The sequence below is a fragment of the Capsella rubella genome, unplaced genomic scaffold, assembly GCF_000375325.1.
Source record: "Capsella rubella cultivar Monte Gargano unplaced genomic scaffold, Caprub1_0 scaffold_16, whole genome shotgun sequence".
Taxonomy (NCBI): domain Eukaryota; kingdom Viridiplantae; phylum Streptophyta; class Magnoliopsida; order Brassicales; family Brassicaceae; genus Capsella; species Capsella rubella.
The window spans coordinates 81805-101316 of record NW_006238908.1 but is presented as its reverse complement, the minus strand read 5'-3'; the positions used below and the strand labels follow the sequence as shown (position 1 = coordinate 101316).

The window sequence follows — 19512 nt, the reverse complement described above, 5'->3', positions numbered from 1 at the left end:
CGAAGTAACGTTCCACCACAGAAATTAATCTGTGAATGTTTTTACCATCAAACACTGGCATCTCAACATTTTGTAACAAATCTATCACGTAAACCAGGTCCTCGTGACGAAAAATGGTGTGCAAAAAGACTGTTCCAGGTCATTCAAACCTAGTGAGTCACAAGTTGATTCCGCGGGTGAAGGCAAGGCAAAATTTGGTCAAGTGTTCGTTGAATCGATGTGAATAGTGAACTTCGTATGCGATTTCTCACATGCGAGACTTGTACATTCAACAGCATAATACTCTTTAAACAATGAGCAACATATCTATACTAAAATTATAAAAGAGTTTGTACAGAATCGATTCAATGTAAGAATCCTCCTCTTCTCTTTGTTTCTTCAATCTTTTCATTTAACGTTCCTTCTCACGTGCCACTTCAGCGACAACTACACGTCTTTCTCTGCCTCACATAAACTCTATTGGCCTAATCAAAATCTAAGATATAAAGAAAAGAAAAACATAATACACTTGGTGTTTTGTAAATCTAATGGACATGCATTACAAATATACGAGCTAGAATGTGAAGAATTACAACCAACTCATTTGATATTTCTTTGGTTATCATCAATGAAAGAATCTTCTGCGGCAACGAGCTGATCCAAGTTCTTCGTACTCAGTCTTGGTGACACACATGGACTCAAAATCCGGGCTGGAAGCCAAAAGTGAACCCCCTCTCCATACACCTAGTATGGGGCTGCAAGAAGTAACAGCGTTAGAGAGAGAGAAAAACTGCAAACATAAGAGAAAAGAAGGAAAGGATTGAGTTTCTTTACTCCTCCTGTGTTGTTATCTTCACATCAAAGTGGTCTGGGACTAGTGGTCGAAGCTCTCCTTCTCTGCAATACATCAGACATCAACTTCTCTAACAAGCATATACCAATTGTGCAAGGGACTTTAATGAAGACTTACAGTCTATCCTTAAGTTGTGGAAATAATGTGCTTCCACCAGTTAAGATGATGCTGCAACAAAGACCATCAAACCTTTAGACAACAAACCTAATTCACTGGCAACTGAAGCCAAAAATGTATCCATTCTGAACCACCTTTGATACAAAACTGGTTGCAAATATGAATGGCATGAGCTTATAGCTCGGACAATGCACTCTGCAAGTCCCGCCTGATTCATCCCTGCCCCAAAACAAATAAAAATAGTTACCATCATCATCTTCTATATACAACAACACTTTAGCAGTCTCTTTCATCAGACACAAACCTAAATCCGCAGGCTGGAATAACGTCTCTGGTACAAGAAAGCGCTCATTCGTTAAGTCAATCTCCTGCAAAAAAAGAAACGAAAAAACTCACACTTCAGAGAAATATCTACCACCATAGAGAAATAAACTCAGATAGAATCAAAGTTTTTTTTACGTTTTTGTTAACGTCCGCCTTCTTCCTCTCTCCAACCTTATCCATCGAATCAGACTCCACATGATCTTTGTTTGACAAGCTAAGAAACCTCTTAGAAGCTTGAGGGTCTTTAACATAACCTTTAGTATGTGTAACACCATCAGGAAGAACATATGTTGACTTGATAAGATTGTTTCCACTTCTAGCAAGGCGGAGATCACGAAGAAGGTCAAGTGAGACAAAACAAAGCTTCTCCTTAGCATCATCAATTAAAAAAGTTTCATCCATAACATTTATAGATCTATAAGACACCAATTCCTTCAAGTAATTAGTGAATGCTTTGCCTCCTAAATCAATCCTCTTAATGGCGTGATTAAGAGTGAAATTGTGAAGAACAGGAACAGCGTGAGTGAAGGAGAAGCCACAATCAACCACGAGACTACACTGAGTCTTTGAGAGGACTGAATCAGGCCGACGACTAGCTTCATAGAGATGAACAAGAGACTGAGGATGGGCTACATAGAGAGACGAGAATCCGAAGTCTTCGAAGACAAGCTCGTCGGTGGTTCGTTGAACGGAAGGGATTGAGAGTGGTGGCTCAGTGAGGAGTAGAGAGGAGGAGGAAGGAGTTATGTGGAGGAGAGAAGTGAAGAGGTGTGACCAGATGTCACGTTGTAGGTCGGAGTTTATGAGGTACCCACGGTCGATTGGGCGGCGGACGGCGGCGGAGGTGAGGTCGATTTCGTCGGAGAGAGTAGTGAGTGGTGATGGGTGGAGGAATTTCTTGGAAGAGAGAGGTTTGTAGAGACAGTTTGGGATTACGGTGGTGGGATCACGCTCACCGCCTTGTCCAGCTTTGATTAGACCGCCGCCGTTGTCTAGAACCACGATGTTTGACATTGATGACGATGACGACCCGGTGCCGGAGATCACTCTGCTTAGTATTTGTGTTCTTCTCTTAATCAAAATCGGTTTAGGAACCTACCGGTATAGATCTATATCCAAAAGTTCTTCCTTCGTCAATGTTAAATTTTAATTAACCGGAACGGTTTAGTAATTTCCTCGTTAATTGGACACGTGTCAAGACGACCACGATTATTCGTGCGCCATCATTATCTATCTACTTTTTCCATACATGATAAACTGAGCTGCTTTTGAAAGCCCATTAAAAGGCCCAAATATTTTCTAAATTATCTTTCAACCTAAACCCTTATTTAGACGCATCCTTATTCGATAAAGATAATAACAAACTTATCTCTTTCGTCTTCTCCTTTTTCTTTTCATCCAAAGGTCCAATTAGCCTCTCAAGCCCAAATCTCTCTCTCTCTTTCTCTTCCCTCTCTCTTCTCTCTCTCCTCGCCGGAGATCGACTCGATTCTTCCGTCACCACCGTACCATACCGGAGATTCTCCTCCCTCTTCTTCTACTCTCACGACGCAGAGCTTCAACTTCCCCCCTCTCTCGCAGGTATTGGTTCTCTAACCCAATCTCTCGATTTAATTTCGCCTTTTTTCTTGGATCTGTTTTGGGATTTTTTTTTTTTTCCAGTTTTGCTCCTTTGGTTCCTGCTTTGTGAAATTTGTTAGCTTGGATCTACTCTGTGTAAATTGTCAGCTTGAGATCTGCTGATTCCGATATAATTCAACTCGTACGCCAATTTTACTGGGTAGAAACAAATAAAAGTTCTTAGGTCGTTTTAGGAGCGAAGTTCAAAACATTTGGTTTTTTTGACTCATGGAGGCAAAGCAATTTTGAATAGCTTGAATTGTTTTGTTGTGTTTGTGTGTGAGGTATAAAGAAAAAGCCCGATCCTTTGTTTTATACAACTAACTCTGTGTTACTTAAAACTCTGGTGAATGAATCAGGTTCGTTGTGTTGAACTTTGTTATCTGGGCTCTTCTAGTTTTTTTTTTTTGTTTTTGCAGCCCATGTTTGATCTACTCTTAGGACCTTTAAAAACTCCAGATCTGTTTTTTTCATTGGTTTTGGTTAAGTTGTTGGATCTACACAATAGCTTGAAATACCTGTTTTGCCCCTATAACAATCTTATTATTTACCGTGGGTCATGGGCTTTTGGAATAGGCCCAATGACTAAACAAATATTTCGTAGTTTAGTCCATGTGCTAGTTGTTAGATTTTTTAGTCCCATCAATTATTTTTGGACGTTTTATAATCATTATTATTACATATCTCAACCAACGGTGTGTTTTGGGATTTGTTAATAATAATATACGTGTTTTCTGTCTTCTTTTGTCTCTGTATGCAGCAAGAAGATGGAAACAGCTCTGGAGGTGTACAATGATACTGAAATGAGGTCACCACCTCTTGAGGTGGAGGTGTACAATGATACTGAGACGAGGTCACCAGAAACTCAACCCATCAAGCGACGCAAGAAGAAGTCAATGGTGTGGGAACATTTCACAATCGAGTCTGTTGAACCCAATTGCAGAAGGGCTTTCTGCAAAGGATGTAACCAGAGCTTTGCTTACAGCAACGGTAACAAAGTGGCTGGTACTAGCCATCTTAAACGCCACATTGCCAAAGGGACTTGTCCTGCACTTGCCCATACACAAAACAATGATAACAACCAACTGATGGGTACTCCTTACACTCCCAAGACTGACACCCCGAGAAGGCGTTACCGAAGCCAGAACGCTAGTCCCTATGTTGCATTTAATCAGGACAAGTGTCATCAGGAGATAGCTAAGATGATCATACTGCATGACTACCCTCTTCACATGGTTGAGCATCCAGGGTTTGTCTCGTTCGTGAAGAGTATTCAGCCTCACTTTGATGCTATGAGCTTCAACAATGTTCAAGGAGACTGTGTGGCGACTTACCTTGCAGAAAAGCAGAATGTCATGAAGTCTTTAGAAGGGATTCCCGGACGCTTCTGTCTGACGTTGGACTTCTGGACTTCTAAGCTAACTCTTGGGTATGTGTTTATAACTGCTCACTTCATTGACAGTGATTGGAAGATACAAAAGAAGCTTCTCAATGTTTTGATGGAATCGTATCCAGAAGCTGACGAAGCTTTGAGTCTTGCGGTTGCAAATTGTGTTTCTGAATGGGGTCTGGAAGGAAAGTTGTTCTCCGTCACCTTCAACCATCCGGCAAGTAACACCGCTGTTGAAAACATAAAACCTCTACTCTGCATCAAGAACCCTGGGATTCTGGATGGTCAGTTAGTAATAGGGAACTGCGTTGCCCGAACATTTAGTAGCCTTGCTAAAGATGTACTGGAGAAAGGAAAAGATGTGATCAAGAACATCCGGGACAGTGTGAAGCATGTGAAAACCTCAGAGTCCCATGAGGAGAGATTTGTTGAGCTCAAGGAACAGCTTCAAGTTCCAAGCGAGAAGGTACTTTCTCTTGATGATCAGACGCAATGGAACACAACATATAAGATGCTTGTGGCTGCTTCAGAAGTAAAGGAAGTGTTCTCATGCTTAGACACTGCTGATCCTGACTACAAGCAACATCATTCAGCAGAAGATTGGAAGAATGTGGAGGCACTTTGCACATTCCTGAAACCTCTTTTTGAAGCAGCCTCCACTCTTCAATCTACTGAAAACCCATCTGCTGTTACCATCTTCCATGAAGTGTGGAAGACACAGTCAGATCTGTCTCGGGCGATAGCTGGAGAGGATCCTTACGTCGCAGGTATTGCTAAAACCATGAAAGAGAAGGTTGACAAGTACTGGAGAGACTGTAGCTTGGTTTTGGCAATGGCAGTGGTGATGGATCCTCGGTTCAAGATGAAGCTTGTCGAGTTCAGTTTCTCCAAGATATTCGGAGAAGACGCTACGAAGAATATCAAGACTGTAGATGATGGGATCCACGAGCTCTTCAGCGAATACATGGCACTCCCTGCACCGCTAAAACCGACATCTGAAGCGGATGGACTGTCAGATTTTGATACGTACATAATGGAGACAACAGGGCAGAATCTGAAATCAGAGCTGGACCAGTACCTTGATGAAACGCTGCTTCCCCGTGTCCAGGAGTTTGATGTTCTTGACTGGTGGAAACAGAACAAGCTCAAGTACCCGACATTGTCGAAGATGGCTAGAGACATCCTCTCGATCCCAGTTTCAGCTGCAGCCTTTGACTATGTGTTTGACATGGAACCAAGGGAGATGGATGAGTACAAGACGTCACTGAGGCCCGAGACAGTGGAGGCTCTGATTTGCGCAAAGGAGTGGCTTCTTGAGAAAGATGCTTCTTCTGCAGCAGCTCAAATGTCAAGTGCCATCAAAACTGAAGCATAGGTGAGACTTTTGCTTCGTTATCTCTAAATGTTGTTGTTTTCTAGAAGTTTATATGTCGTCTTTTGTGGTTAGTCTTAAACCCATCGTGTGATTTGCAATTAGGAATTTCTCATTTTAAATATCTACTGCACATTGTGAGATACTCCTTCTTAGATGAAGTCTATGTAGGGATCCTCTACCGATCCAATTGCCTCAATGGACCTATCTTTTTTATTCCAAAACTGAAATTTTCATTCTAACATTTGTTTACAACGTATATGAGTACTTAAAAGTCTACACATCAAAAGGAGATTTTTCTAAATGAACTGGTAAAAGAAATCTAAAAACAAAAGGTATTCTTATGCGACAACTATTTTTTGTTGTAGCTAAAAGCATTATATTTAGTATCAAGACGGCAATTTAATGTTGAGCCTCCTTAACCAAACGGAGTGAAGTATCATGTGGATCACATCAAACGGTTGAGCTGGACGGTTCACCACAAAATGCTTTCTTACTTTCAGAACATTTTGATACATCCTTATATACTTGTCATGTGGAATCTCTTGCAAAATATTCTTAATGTCTGGGATTCTATCGACCGGGATCTCAACTGAGAACTTGCTCCAATCAAGCACGTCACTGAAGGGAAGCGAGTAGTTGTCGGATATCACAACCGGGACGCACCCTGAATAGATGGCTTCGACCTCTCTAGGACTAGCAACCTCGTAGCCACTAGGACAAAGACAAAACTTGCTATGACCAGTCAATTCATGATAGTTTTGTCCCTTTGTGAGGTGGTCATACACTTGAACGTCTTTATCCTTACCCTTCCAGTGAGTAAACAAGACTTCCCTAATGTATCCATGAGCTCGTCCTGCGAAGAAAGCCAAGATCGTCCTATTCTCAGGGTTTTGGCCCATGAACGGTGGCTTTAGCTTCCCTTTAGGAATGTTAATCTCAGGTATCGAGAAATCAATGCTTGGCTTAAAACCTTCCGATGTGTTGGCGTTGCATAGTCCTCTCATGAAATCCTTGAAAAACTCTGGTTTACTATCCGGCACATCGGGAGCCTAGTTAAATCACGTTATGCATAAAATAAATCAAGATACATGCATTTCAAAACCATATGATATCTTTAAATAGTCTATCGAAGTTGCGTGTACATTACCCAATCGTGACAAGAGACCATGAAATGGTCAGCGCCATTGCTTTGATTCCAAAAAGGGTACTTGCGAGCCACGACATCTACATAGTCGTTAAAGATCCGGTGGAGGCGGGCTCGGTTGAAATCGGCAGGTGAGGCAATGGGTTTGTAGACGTAGTGGACGATGTTAGCAACCGAGAAAGGCAAGAAGAAGACATGAGCTTCCTCTGGCCGGACAGCCCTAAACCGACTGCTTGGTCCGCCTATCATGTTGCCGAGCTCGTCAATGAACTGTCCCTCAATTCCGTAGATATCGTTCACCGGTCCATCGTGAACTAGTGGCTGCTCTCCTTCTTTGTACGACCACACCTTGAATCTTTTCATCATTTCTATGTGACTCCTGTTTTATTTAATTTTATTTTGTTCAACATTTTAATTATCTTCTTAGAGTTAGTAGCTTAGTATTAATATTTAAACAATAATAGACACAAGCAAAAAATAAGTCTACCAAAGCTTGTTTTATTTTATTTTAAAATTTTGTTCATATTTTAATTATTTTTTTTAGAGTTACTAACTTAGTATTAATATTTAAACAATAAACTAAAAAGGAAATAATAATTCTACCAAAGATCTTTTTTTCTTGCGATAGAAGATAGATATCCTAAGTTTTATAGACATATTTATTAATTAAATATGGGATAGTATAAAAGCTAGTACTTCTTTAAAGTATTTTAGAAAATCACATCTTTAATTTACTAATTAATTGACCCAAAAAGTAAAGTATAAGTACCGGTTATCATGTCAATCAAAATGTCAATCGATCTTAGTTGACTGAGAACAAATGAATTAAACTTGAGAAACTATATATCGTTATGTGTGATCTATAAAAAATTAAGCAAATTGACTTCTAAATTAATTTACAAAAAAAAAAAAAAAAAATGAGAAGAGTTGAAAGTCCAATTAAAAATTTGGCATATTGGTAGTAATTAAATTAGTCCGTGAGAACTCCGCAACACCGCATGAGGCTGACATGCACTCATGGTTTGGAAGGCAGTGGAGAGTTTGGTCAAATGCCCTTAAGTTAGGCAATCTCTTACGACATCTTAATTTTGGTTCATGCATATTGATATTGGATCTAAAATATAGAAATTAAATGTTGCCCACAAAATAAAATCCAAAATAAAAACATATATAGGAAATTAGATTCAGAAATATATAGAGATAAATTTAGAAAGCTCACTATTACATATCCGATATTTTCTTCGAAGAGGAGATATCGTATAGGAAACCAATTACAATTCTAGTGAATATCTTAAAATACTCAAAATATTAATGTATTTTCCAAAAGTTATAAAATACCCAAAAATAGGTTATTAAGGTTCTGTATATAGTTTGGTAAGAGTTAAGAAGTCAGCTATGAGATTCCTTTCTACGATTATATAACTTCATAAACCTTAATTTAATTCGTGTTATTATGGGTGAAACTTATAGAATTTTAATTACATCTTTGGAAATAACATGAAATATTCTCTTTTCAGAATTACTCCTAATATGATTACATCTTTGGAAATAACATGAAATATGCTCTTTTCAGAATTACTCTTTGGAAATAACATGAAATATGCTCTTTTCAGAATTACTCTTTGAAATAACATGAAATATTATTATTGGAGGTGGTCTAAGGTTTAGTTTTAGGGTTTAATATTTAGTTTTGAAAGTTGAAAGTTGAAAATTAAATTTTAGTTTTGTGATATTTTAGAAAACCATAATTTTAGTGATATTTTTGGAATGTGTTAGGAATTCTTATAGAGCAAAGCTTAAAAGTGTGGTATTTTTGAGAATTATCTTTATAAAATTGGTATAAACTATAAAGCGTGTAATATAAAAAAGGAAAATTCTTAAAAGTAGCACTAATTTAAGTTTTTCTTCCCAACTTAGCATACACTCTCATATTTTCCAAATTAGCACTATACAGTAAAACCTCTATAAATTAATAATGTTGGGACCATCAAAATCTAATTAATTTATCGATAAATTAATAATTATTAATTTATAGAGAAATATTCCTAATTTGGAAAATATTGTCAAGACAATATTTAAAAATAAGATTTAATCATGATAATTAGTATTTTATATAACCAATTAAAAATAAAATAATAATTATTATGTATTAAAAGATAATGCTAACTATTTTTCATATAGTAAAATATTATAAATAAAATCTAACAAAAACTAATGTGTCTATATATACATATATTTTGAAAATTTTACCTAATTATTAATTTATAATATTGATGAGACCATATATCTACGAAGGATTTTCAAAAAAATTATTATCTTATTATTTTATCAAAATATGTCTAAAATTACGCTGGTCCCAACTTGGGACCTGGGAAATTTATTAATTTATAGAAATTTTTAATTTATCGAGTATTAATTTATAGAAGTTTTATTGTATTTCAAAATTAAACCTTAGATTCGAAACAATAAACCGTACCTCGTAAAAACTATACTCTAAATATAATATAGTCAACCTAAATCTTTAAAAAATTCTTAGAAATTATTTAAATATTGTAACTGTGTTAATTAGTGTTATTTTTGGACTTTTATCAATGTGTTATTGTCCATAAAACATATTTTGATGCTATTTAAGGGTATTTCTCTATAAGAAATTTGGAAAAAATAGGCAAGTAAACTCAACTGATGAAAGGCAAAGGAGTTTCTGTAGATCTGGCCTGTGGGGATATAAGTAACTTCTTCGTTTGATGTGTAATTCTTAAACCTGACGGCTCTTCTAACTGCAGCCCTTGCTTTCCTCAACTCTTCTTCTCTTCTCTCAAGATTGCTCCTTCTCTGCCGACATATCATTTAATTTTGTTATTCTATTAGTATTAAACTATATAATCATAACTATTACTTCATTTTTACTACTACGAAACTACGACTTTATATATAGAATATGCATGTACATGTAAGTTGTTGACCAAAAGAAAAGATTATGTACGTTTATCACTAAAATATACATATATATACACCGATCGAGCACAAATATAGCAATGTTTCATTCGAATAATATAACATATGCATGGATCATGATAATATGAATATTTCTTATGATTTTTTTTTTTCTTTTTTTTCTTATGCTTTTCACTGTACAGCGTATAGATTTGCAAGTTTAAGTATAAGAGAACATTAATAGTAGTCAAAGAGGAATTGTTATACATATGATTCTTGAGATACTTACCTTTATCGAAATCGGAGGAGAGTATATTGAAGAAGAAGGTGAGGATTGTAATACATTAGTATGGTCAAGAAGAGAGGACATAGTAACTGAAGAGAAGAACTGTTTAGGTGGAGGTGATCCATAGTTAAGATAAAATGAAAAGACTAGGAATATGAGCAGAAGAAGAATCAATGGAAACCCTAACAAGCAAAGACTCTTGGAAGAACCGTTTAACATATTTGTTGCTTTTGGTAAATGCTTCTTCTCTCGTCGCCCATTTTCATTTGGCTTCTTGAACCTTTTATATGCGACTTCGAGCCGTTCGTGTTTGACTTGGAGAGTTTTAAATACCAAAATAATAATATTACACTAATTAGTCGACGTCATACGCTCCTTACTTTAGAAGATGGTCGAATCCGTTTGATGGTTATGTCGGCTAACTAGAAATATAAAAGCTATTAGGTCTAAACCTGCAGAATAAATTTTATTATTTTATATTGTATATTATATTTTTATTATAAGTTATATATTGTATAGTATTTATTTTTATTTTAGCACTACTTTTTGATATCATAATCAATAAAATTTACAAATTATAAAGTTTGATTTGTAGTTTTATATCTCAAGTAAGTATGTTAAAATTAAAATTAATATGTACAAAGGTTTATCGGTGTAGGGATGATTTCGTTTTATCCGGAAGGGTTGGATGTGAAATTTTAGTTATACTTACAAATGATTTTTTGGGAAATGAAAAGGTTTTTAGTTTTTTTTTTCTAAAAGTTAATATAATTTCATAATTCATAATATATTTCTTATGTAGTATTATGGTGGTTAAAATGTAAGGAAATAATATAAAATGTAGATTTAAAACTAATATTTGGTTTAGATCACATTTTTATTATTTCAACATTATATAATAATTTATAAAAAAATAATGACTCTTTAACCCATTCTATTATATGTGATCTAGTTTTGAACTAACAGTACACTGTGGAATAATATTTATATTTTGTGCTTTTATGCTATACAACTTGGGGAAACTACAATCGATGTACCTAAAAAAAAAAAATCTACCCCCCATAAATTTTTATTTAACTGATAATTTTTAGACGATCTTCTCCCTATATCTACCATAATAGAGTACTCTATTAACTCTATAACTGAGCAGAGATCATATCTTTCTTTTTGATTTCGTTATCGAGAAATTAAATAGAGATGATGATATTTATGTATCAAACGGCGTATATACATATCGACTTATCAACAGTCGCGTCTCCTCGGTTCCACATTAGAAATCTTGGGTTTGCTTCTTATTCCCCATTTCCTCTCTGCCGAGAAACAACTCACCGCCGTTGTGTATCTTCCCCCTTTTCTTAGAATTGTCAAGCATAAACTGGTCGAATCCCCCCTTTTCTCTTCCTATCCACCGGGAATTCGTAAAGTCGGTTAGTGTTTCAAATCGAGTAGATTCGGTTTTAATGTTCTATGTATTGAGGATTCTGTTTTTAATTTTTTTCTATATTTGTTTCTATTGTTAGATGGCGGATTAGATCTTCCCAACCGTCTCATTGCCTTTGGGGAAGAACCTTTGGGGGAAAGGGTAAATATCTACAATAAAATGAAGACCCTTTCCATGATTTTCGATGCTTTTGATGAAGAAGAGGGAGATTGGTTAAGTAAAACGTCGCTTGGGAGTTTGTTAGAGTTCCCAAATAAGCCGGCGTGGTCCGCGTCCTTTGGTTTATTCCTCCTTTCCCGGCAGCTTGAGGTTTGCAAACCGTACGAACTGTGGGTGATATTTGGTGGAACCCCGTGCGATTCTCCATTCGAGAGTTCAAGATTGTTACTGGTTTGCCTTGCGTCCGGTTTCCAAATATGCAGAAGAGGAAGTGGAAAGGCACCGCCGGGAAAAAATCCCCTTTTACTGTATGCTTTTTGGGTTGGAAGAGGATGTAACCGTTGACAGGGTCATCACTATACTGAAGAACAAAATTGTGGAGGATAAAGACATGCGGCGAATATATGTTTATTTGGCTCTAGTTGATGGGTTCCTGGTCCCCACATCTCACTATCCCAAAATCGTGAAGGAGCACGTTGAAATAGCTGAGGATATTAATTTTTTGCTTTCTTATCCTTGGTGCCGTTTATCGTTCGGGATGATGATGAAGTCTATTAAAGAGAGAGATGTTCAGCAATTGGCTACAACTTGTGTTACTGTGCAAGGTCTCTTATACACTTTACAGCTAGTGATTCTCCAAGCAGCTCCGGCCATTCAAGAAGGATCCCCGTCTGAGGAGCCCGATTGTAGCGATTCCGATGGAGTACCGGTGCCCGATGTCGGCGCCGTTCCTCTGTACCTTTGAAGATAGCCAACGTAAAACGTCTAGATGGCAATTGCGAGGTTAGTTTGGTCTACTTTATTTTATCATTTAACCTTTAAATTATCTCATATCCACATTGTTATTCAATAAGAATGTATTTATCACTTCCACTTATCTAATGTGCATTTACTTGTCGACCCGATAATATGCCCTGATCTAGAGTTGGAGCCTGAGGAGGATTTAACTTGGGAAGATGATTCGGAAGACCCGGCAGTTGATAACGTTGTCTCTCTTGCGGCAAAGGGCTTTTTATTCAGTAACGATATGTTTATCGGTGGTTGTATACCATCTCAGCTTGAGCTGGCCCCGAAGAAGCAGAAAAGGGGTGTTAAGGCTAAAATTATCCGTGCGTGGAAGGGTCAGATTGCTCCACCTAGCCAACCTGCGCACAGTACTATTCAACATTCCTCTTCGGGAGAAGCCATTGGCCCTAACTGGAACATGCAACCTTGCAACCCTGTCACACTTGTTGGATTCAAAACTTGGTGCTATGGAGGACTGTATCATCAAAGGTGTTACAGATTGGATTTTAAAAAATCCAAATACATTGGCGGAATCTGCTAGAAGTTTGGATACAGATGGAGCTGCCGAGAAGCAAGCCACTGTGCCTCCTCCACCTGCCTCTTCACTGAATGGCCTTAATGCTTCACAACCCGCAGTGGATGCTCAGAACGTTCTTGATCCTGACATTGTTGACAACTCCATTATGGAGATTCTTTTGTGCTATACTTCCAACCCAACTAAGGTTTGGAACCTATTTTTAAGAGTTCTTTGTTTTTTATATTGCTTCTTTACATTAAACTCATCTTCTTTGTAGGTCACCGGGAGTAGGACGGAGGTTTTGCCTCGATCATTATCTAATATTCGGGATCCTTTCGCTGAGCATGTTCGAGTAAGTCTTCTTAATTTGAGGAAGTAAACTTCCATATGCAATAAACAAATATTTATCTGATATTCAATATGATATATGCTACTTTATTCTTTACATATCTATGTGCTGGTCTCAGGGGCCCTTTGAAGAAGATGGCCAGGATTTGGTGTCAAGCCCAATGCTTGGGTTCCTCTCTCATCTCTTCTCAATCTGATTGTTTTTCTACTTCATGTTAACATGCAGTTCACGGTGTCAGTTGGGGTAGTTGTTGCTGCTGCCGCTGAAGGGACTGCTGCTGCCACTGAAGGGACTGCTGCTGCTACTGAAGGGACTGCTGATGGCAGCACTGAAAATCGATTAGCTGGTGACACTGTCAGCCAAGAGGTATTATTTTTATCTAATCAGTTAAATCTCTTTCTTAAGTGGATTATTTATGCTCAGCCCCATTATATTGTTCTTTTCTCCAGTCTCATGATTTGGTATCTGATGGATCTGATGAAGTAGCGCACGGTGCCAACAATTCCGGTGATAGTGACAATGGAAAGTCACCGGGCAGTACAGCTGATTAGACACCGGTTAGTGATTAATGATGTATCCGTGTACTTTGAGACTCGGGGTTAGTATATATTTTTTGATCTTGGATGCTAAATTTAAATTTATTTGATATGTGTGTTGTTGTCAGGCACATGACCCCTCTGGAAAAATCTTGGACCAGACAGCATGCCATAACATGGAACCATCTACAGCTATTGTGAAGGTTAGGGTTTTATTTAGAAGCTATGCTTTTCCAACTGTTATTTTTAGTGATTAGTTTTTTTGTATGGGGTAGCCTTTATTCCTTCGAATGTATGGTTAAGTTAGATTAAGTAGACATATAATCATTAGAATTAGGCTGCAAAATATCATTAATTTGACCAATAACTCTGGTGTTAATATGTATTTACTTTTGTTGAAGTTTTGTAATTTTTCCGTTAAGGACATTGCGCGTGACAAACCCTTTGAAATTAATCCTAACACCGTTGTTGTAAGTTTCGGATTGTTATGTTATAACTCATTTGTTTGTGCTCTTTGTAACTCATTTGTTAGAACCATTTTTTATTGTTTAATTACTACTTGTGTAGATTTCAGATGATAGTCTTGATGATTCATTGATCTTTGGTAAATATTATTTCACTTATCATCTTGTAAACCGTATTTGCTTATTCTATTTATTTTGGGAACCTAATCTACTTTGATCTAATTCATTTTTCATTAGAACCTCTTCACTTAGGTAACTGGTTTCCGGACTATGTCTATGAATCGCCGATGCTAGATACAAGTGATGGTTTTGATTCTTTTATTCCCGGAGAAGTTGAATGTATATATGAGACAGAAATAAAGAAAAAAAATCACAAAATCTGAAAGTACAATCGATATTTGTCATACACAGGTATTGCTTTTTACTTTTGAACCATTTTTAATCTCTATCTAGATGATGAATTATTTTTTAATTTCTATCAAGATGATGAATTATTTTCCTTGTAGGTTAGAGAAATTGATCATCTAAATCATCGATGAAAGTGACATAGAGGAAGATTACAAAAATACGTCTAGCGTTTTTCGAAAACCGGCAAACAATCAAAGTTACACTAAAAGAAGATTTAACCAGAATCGCACTACAACAACAACAACCACTGAAGAAGAGATAATTTCTTTGAAAAGCCGAGTCAATTACCTAGAAGAGGAATTAAAGAAATTGCATAATCTTATTAACTCTTTTGTTAGTTCTAATACCAACAACAAAAGGCAAAATATAAATATTTGTCAATTATATATTTTGCTTTTACTATAAAAAAATTTAAGTGTTTATATTCATGTTGTTTAAGCAGGGACTAAGTGGTAGTTATGAGTTGGATACACACCAAGCAAGCTTAAGATGGATGTTTAGCTTTAAGTTCAGATTTTTATTTACTTTATAAACAATGAGAGCATTTTTAGCTTTAAAGAATAATTATTTTTCCTATATTATTTTAAATATTTTTTATTATTAATTTCTATTTTCCTCCACAATTCATTGAACATTCTCTATATAAAATTTTATATTAAATTTGTTACAAAATGTATTTTTGAGAAAAAAATGTCACATAACTATTACAATTGTTATGACTGAAATTATCCTCACAATTTTGTCAATGATTGAGACAATTTTTACATGACTTAATTAATCTGTAACAATCTTATGACAAAATAATTACAAATTTGTTACAACATATTTTGGTCTTAATTTAGTATCTAAAAAGTCACAAATGTGTGACAAATTTTGAGTATCAAATTAAAGTCACGATTTACAAGTACATATTGGTAATAAAATCGTCATAGTTGTTACAATAGTTATTATCGACACTATTTTGTCACGACTTGAGACAATAATTAGGGACGACTTTGTTCGTTATAATATTGTGACGAAACAATTACGAATTTATGACAAAAAAATACGTTACAAAATTGTATCTACGTAAGTCACAAATTTGTGACTATATATTTTAGTCTCTAACAAAAGTCACAATGATTCACTTTTCTTGTAGCGGCCTTACTTTAGAAGCATTAGTTTTTTTTTTTTAATTCTCTCAGATCATAGATCAGACTGGTGTTGGGGTTATTAAAAGTGTTGGAGTACAATCGTTCCCCTCACCAATAGCAGAGGGTGCTGAAGGAGATAGGGTCAGTTGTTAATTATTTACTTGTATTTATCGAATAAAACGGTTATTAACATGTGTTTAAACTGCCTCAGCTGTTGGGACCTCCCGCTGTTGCTGTCGAATTAGGAGTCGTTGGTGAGGCCGGTCCCGTTGAGATGGATATCAACATGGTTAATTAATAAGTTTAGAGTTAGTTGTGTTCAAATTAACTTTTTGTACTCGCTAAATACAATGGCGATTCCTGGCCAGATTTATTCTGTATTTTTTACCTTTTTAAAAAGTTATCTACTACATATATTATTAATGGATATATTATTTTAAATACCGTAAAAGTTATATTAACGTTTAATTTATATAGTACCGTAATACTCTACCAGTTAAATTATATTATATGTAAGTCTAGTGGTCATACCTAATTATACTTTCTTAATGAATGAAACAAATTATAATTATATCCCTGAAAACAGACAATGCTCAAGCAGATAAGCTCAATCCTGTTAAAATTTTTCTATCTATGTAGGAAGTCAATGTTTTGAATCCCCAAGTAGAGGCTGCGGTTCAGCCGGGTGGAAGCCGATAATTTTCTGTTTCTGCCAAGTTTGTTTGTTTGGTTATTTACTCACGCTGTTTTTTGATGATTTTTATCGAGGTAAATGTTGGGTTAGTGATATTAGACCTACTTGGCAATTGAATTTGATTTATTTTGGTTCTTCCTTTTTCGTAGGGATTTGACGCCTCCTCCCCTCGATGACAGAGAAACTAATATGGAAATTGGAAAACAGGTGTTATTTATTTTCTATTTTTTATATAATAAATGTGAAACCATACAACAATTGATTTATCCACTAACTAATCTCCCCTTTTGCAAAGGTTGCCGAAGCTGTCCCCGGTAGGAGGAGCAAAAGGTTAAGGACATTTTCTACTAAGTTGGATGGCCGGTTCCAGTACGACAAGAAGACTAAACTGTTAGTTGGACACCCTTCCCCGGTCGTCAAGGATCTTAATTTTGTAGATGACCCGGAGAAACGGTTCTAGAATTCCATTAAAAAGTTGATGGCCTCAAGGTACCTTAGTATTTTGTTTAAGGATATTTTCAAAGAGATAATGGTATATTAACTATGTGCTTCTCTTAGATGCCAAAGATCAATCAGCCTGGGTGGTGAGGCTTCTCTTTCTAATACAAAGGTGTTTGATATAATAAAGAGGAAAAAACATCTCTCATCCAAGGTGAGGTTGTTATTCTCTTCTATTTCGAGTTGTGTGACTTATTGATGACTTTTAACTACTATATTCATCAGGTCATGAATGCATTGATCAAGTTTAGCCGGCACTTATTACGGACTGAGGACCTTGATGGGGAAAAACTGCGAGTGGACTTGTCAGATTCGAATTTTGTATCCTTGTTATTACGGCAATTTTTGAAGTTTTCCAAATCCACCGTTCATGGGAAATTCAAATTTCCCGGTGACGTCGTTGCGCAACTAGTATGTGGTGGAGATAGTGGACGTCCTGAGCTTTTTACCGAAGCTGACTTCCTTTATGTGCCATTCAGTTTTGATCTGAACCATTGGGTGTCTTTGTGCATTGATCTCTGCAGCGTGAGCATTGTTGTTCTTGACTCCAATACCCAACTTCGGAAATATCATGAAATTTTTGGTGAATTACAACCCTTTGCGCTAATGCTGCCATATCTTCTCATCCATGTTGGGGTTTATCATGGGAAAAGGAAGAGGTCAACGACCCCTTTCAGCATCACAAGGCCATCTAGCATACCCCAGGTACACTGCCCTGCATATTATGGCATTATGTCAATTTTTTTGATACACGCACAAGCAACCGGTGGCTTAGAGGAGTGTTATGAGTTGACGGTCGAGCAATTGGATCCAGAGCTGAAGAAATTTGTATCTGCTATAATCCTTGCTGGCGTTGAGTAGGTAGCACATTGGTTGTTTTGGAAGATATGATCTGTCAAATTAGTTTTTATCCTTTAATGTGTTCTTTATGGTTGTTTTTCAGTGTTTTCTTTAGTAGAACACTCTATCTGTTCTGGTTTGTATTTGACTGCCCTACATGAACTATTTATTGTATAACTTTTGACCAACACTCGCTAGTCGATAACTATTTGCTTAACCGTAATGTTTACTATTATTATTATTATTATTATTATTATTATTATTATTATTATTATTATTATTATTATTATTATTATTAATAAACACTTCTAAAGACAAAAGAAAAAGAAAAATAAAACAAAAACAAACAAAAAAAAGGTCACCGTAGAGTTAATTAGCAACTCCAAACACATATTATACCGTAGTTTGGAAGTGAATATTATATTTAGGAAAAAGTAAATTTGACTATAAATACAAATATTATAGATAAATTCACTTATGTTATGAATGATTTAGTGGATGCCCATTATAGGCCCATTAGTCTATTCACCATATTTGTATCCCTATATATACCCTCTGGTTATCAATACAATGAACATAGATTTTACCCCTTCAATCTCTTTCTTAACACGTTATCAGCACGCTCTAACCCTAACCGTCTAAAAAAAAAAAAAAAAAAACAAAAAAAACCCTAGCCTCCGTTTTGTTGCGCCGTTTCCGACGTTCTTCGCCGTTTCCGACGTTCTTCATCACCAACATCACCAACTTCTACTTTTCAATTTCCTCCATCGGTAAACACAACAAAATCTATTTAATGTTTATTTAAATCATAGGTTCATCTCATATCATCGTTTGTGTGATCTATTATAATTATAAATAGTTATGTTGGTATTTGCTCGTTTATGGTTTTTGGTCAACTATCACTGCTCGATTATGGTCTTTGCTCGGTTATAAGTAGTAATAATTAGTGCTTTGTTATAATATTGTTCATAATAAGTCATTGATGCTTTGTTATAATAAAACGTTTAATATTTTAATAGATCTATAAGTTGGTGTTGTCTAAAACGTTTAGTATTCTAATAGATCTATAAGTCTATGTTTTGTTATAATATTACTTTTAATAGATCTATAAGTTGGTGTTGTCTAATACGTTGAATATAATTTTATCCTGATATGCTTGGGTTTATATTATTTTGTCTTTGAAGCCTCGCACTATTTAATTCAATTATTGTAAGACTAAATTATTAAAACGTTTTTGGTATTGTTTCTTAAATAGAATAAGTAAAATTGTTTTGTTGAGAATTTGATATATTTTAGTACCAACATGTTTCATGCAATCGTATCGTGAAGTATAATAATGAGTCCTTTATTTTTATTTATAAATAGCAAAATACTAGAATGCATTTGTGCACATACAATCATATGTTAATAATACTCGTTATATATTTTTGAATTGATTTTTAATTGGTGTTATTTATGTGTAGTTACCATGTTGAAACTCTCAAGCCTTGATTTTGCTGCCCTTAATCTCTCTGGAGATAACTATTTGGCTTGGGCACTAGATGCCAAGTTTTGGTTGAAATCCAAAGGGCTAGGTGATACGATCACCCAAGGAAACAATGAAAGTGAGCAACACAAGGCACAAGCAATGACATTGCTTCGCCACCACCTCCACGAGAGTTTTAA

General features: G+C 35.8%; 5 protein-coding genes across 7 annotated transcripts; 3 read left to right on the top strand and 2 right to left on the bottom strand.

Moving 5' to 3' along the window:
- Nucleotides 1-285: 285 nt before the first annotated feature.
- On the bottom strand, nt 286-2452 carry LOC17874483 (actin-related protein 6). Its single transcript, XM_023777911.1, has 6 exons — nt 1409-2452; nt 1254-1317; nt 1084-1168; nt 950-1000; nt 814-876; nt 286-734 (listed from the first exon to the last, which is right to left on the bottom strand). Exons 1-6 carry the CDS (start codon nt 2285-2287, stop codon nt 605-607), a joined length of 1272 nt encoding a protein of 423 aa, XP_023633679.1. The 5' UTR covers nt 2288-2452; the 3' UTR covers nt 286-604.
- A 242-nt stretch (nt 2453-2694) lies between these two features.
- On the top strand, nt 2695-5854 carry LOC17874486 (zinc finger BED domain-containing protein DAYSLEEPER). The gene is made up of 2 exons (XM_006279295.2): nt 2695-2854; nt 3654-5854. The coding sequence occupies exon 2, from the start codon at nt 3661-3663 to the stop codon at nt 5656-5658; it is 1998 nt and encodes a 665-aa protein (XP_006279357.1). The 5' UTR covers nt 2695-2854; nt 3654-3660; the 3' UTR covers nt 5659-5854.
- A 22-nt stretch (nt 5855-5876) lies between these two features.
- On the bottom strand, nt 5877-10241 carry LOC17874489 (probable glycosyltransferase At3g42180). The gene is made up of 4 exons (XM_006279296.2): nt 10026-10241; nt 9483-9634; nt 6806-7181; nt 5877-6707 (listed from the first exon to the last, which is right to left on the bottom strand). The coding sequence occupies exons 1-4, from the start codon at nt 10239-10241 to the stop codon at nt 6045-6047; spliced, it is 1407 nt and encodes a 468-aa protein (XP_006279358.1). The 3' UTR covers nt 5877-6044.
- A 969-nt stretch (nt 10242-11210) lies between these two features.
- LOC111829241 lies at nt 11211-15256 on the top strand. 3 transcript variants are annotated; one of them, XM_023777917.1, is made up of 9 exons: nt 11211-11449; nt 11543-12405; nt 12546-13130; nt 13203-13277; nt 13500-13640; nt 13724-13831; nt 13939-14013; nt 14512-14685; nt 14781-15256. In XM_023777917.1, the coding sequence occupies exons 3-6, from the start codon at nt 12579-12581 to the stop codon at nt 13823-13825; spliced, it is 870 nt and encodes a 289-aa protein (XP_023633685.1). In that variant the 5' UTR covers nt 11211-11449; nt 11543-12405; nt 12546-12578; the 3' UTR covers nt 13826-13831; nt 13939-14013; nt 14512-14685; nt 14781-15256. The 3 variants fall into 3 exon arrangements, with proteins under 3 accessions (XP_023633685.1, XP_023633690.1, XP_023633682.1); XM_023777922.1 differs by having other exon boundaries at nt 12512-13130; nt 14527-14685; XM_023777914.1 differs by having other exon boundaries at nt 12512-13130.
- On the top strand, nt 13846-17868 carry LOC111829231. Its single transcript, XM_023777884.1, has 7 exons — nt 13846-13872; nt 13939-14013; nt 15867-15956; nt 16027-16104; nt 16805-16962; nt 17068-17161; nt 17233-17868. Exons 1-7 carry the CDS (start codon nt 13846-13848, stop codon nt 17866-17868), a joined length of 1158 nt encoding a protein of 385 aa, XP_023633652.1.
- The last annotated feature ends 1644 nt before the right edge of the window (nt 17869-19512 follow it).

Bases quoted from the DNA above. Each gene is read 5' to 3' on its own strand.
- LOC17874483 (XM_023777911.1), bottom strand. From the start codon at position 2,287: ATGTCAAACATCGTGGTTCTAGACAACGGCGGCGGTCTAATCAAAGCT. The intron at 1,001-1,083 runs GTGGTTCAGAAT...TCTTTGTTGCAG, and splicing joins CAACCAGTTTTGTATCAAAG to CATCATCTTAACTGGTGGAA. The intron at 735-813 runs GTAAAGAAACTC...TACTTCTTGCAG, and splicing joins AAGATAACAACACAGGAGGA to CCCCATACTAGGTGTATGGA.
- LOC17874486 (XM_006279295.2), top strand. From the start codon at position 3,661: ATGGAAACAGCTCTGGAGGTGTACAATGATACTGAAATGAGGTCACCA.
- LOC17874489 (XM_006279296.2), bottom strand. From the start codon at position 10,241: ATGTTAAACGGTTCTTCCAAGAGTCTTTGCTTGTTAGGGTTTCCATTG. The intron at 9,635-10,025 runs GTAAGTATCTCA...ATATGTCGGCAG, and splicing joins CTCCTCCGATTTCGATAAAG to AGAAGGAGCAATCTTGAGAG. The intron at 7,182-9,482 runs GTTGAGTTTACT...TAAATAAAACAG, and splicing joins AACTCCTTTGCCTTTCATCA to GAGTCACATAGAAATGATGA.
- LOC111829241 (XM_023777917.1), top strand. From the start codon at position 12,579: ATGATTCGGAAGACCCGGCAGTTGATAACGTTGTCTCTCTTGCGGCAA. The intron at 13,131-13,202 runs GTTTGGAACCTA...TCTTCTTTGTAG, and splicing joins ATACTTCCAACCCAACTAAG to GTCACCGGGAGTAGGACGGA. The intron at 13,278-13,499 runs GTAAGTCTTCTT...GTTAACATGCAG, and splicing joins CTTTCGCTGAGCATGTTCGA to TTCACGGTGTCAGTTGGGGT.
- LOC111829231 (XM_023777884.1), top strand. From the start codon at position 13,846: ATGTATCCGTGTACTTTGAGACTCGGG. The intron at 13,873-13,938 runs GTTAGTATATAT...TGTTGTTGTCAG, and splicing joins CGTGTACTTTGAGACTCGGG to GCACATGACCCCTCTGGAAA. The intron at 14,014-15,866 runs GTTAGGGTTTTA...TAATTCTCTCAG, and splicing joins CATCTACAGCTATTGTGAAG to ATCATAGATCAGACTGGTGT.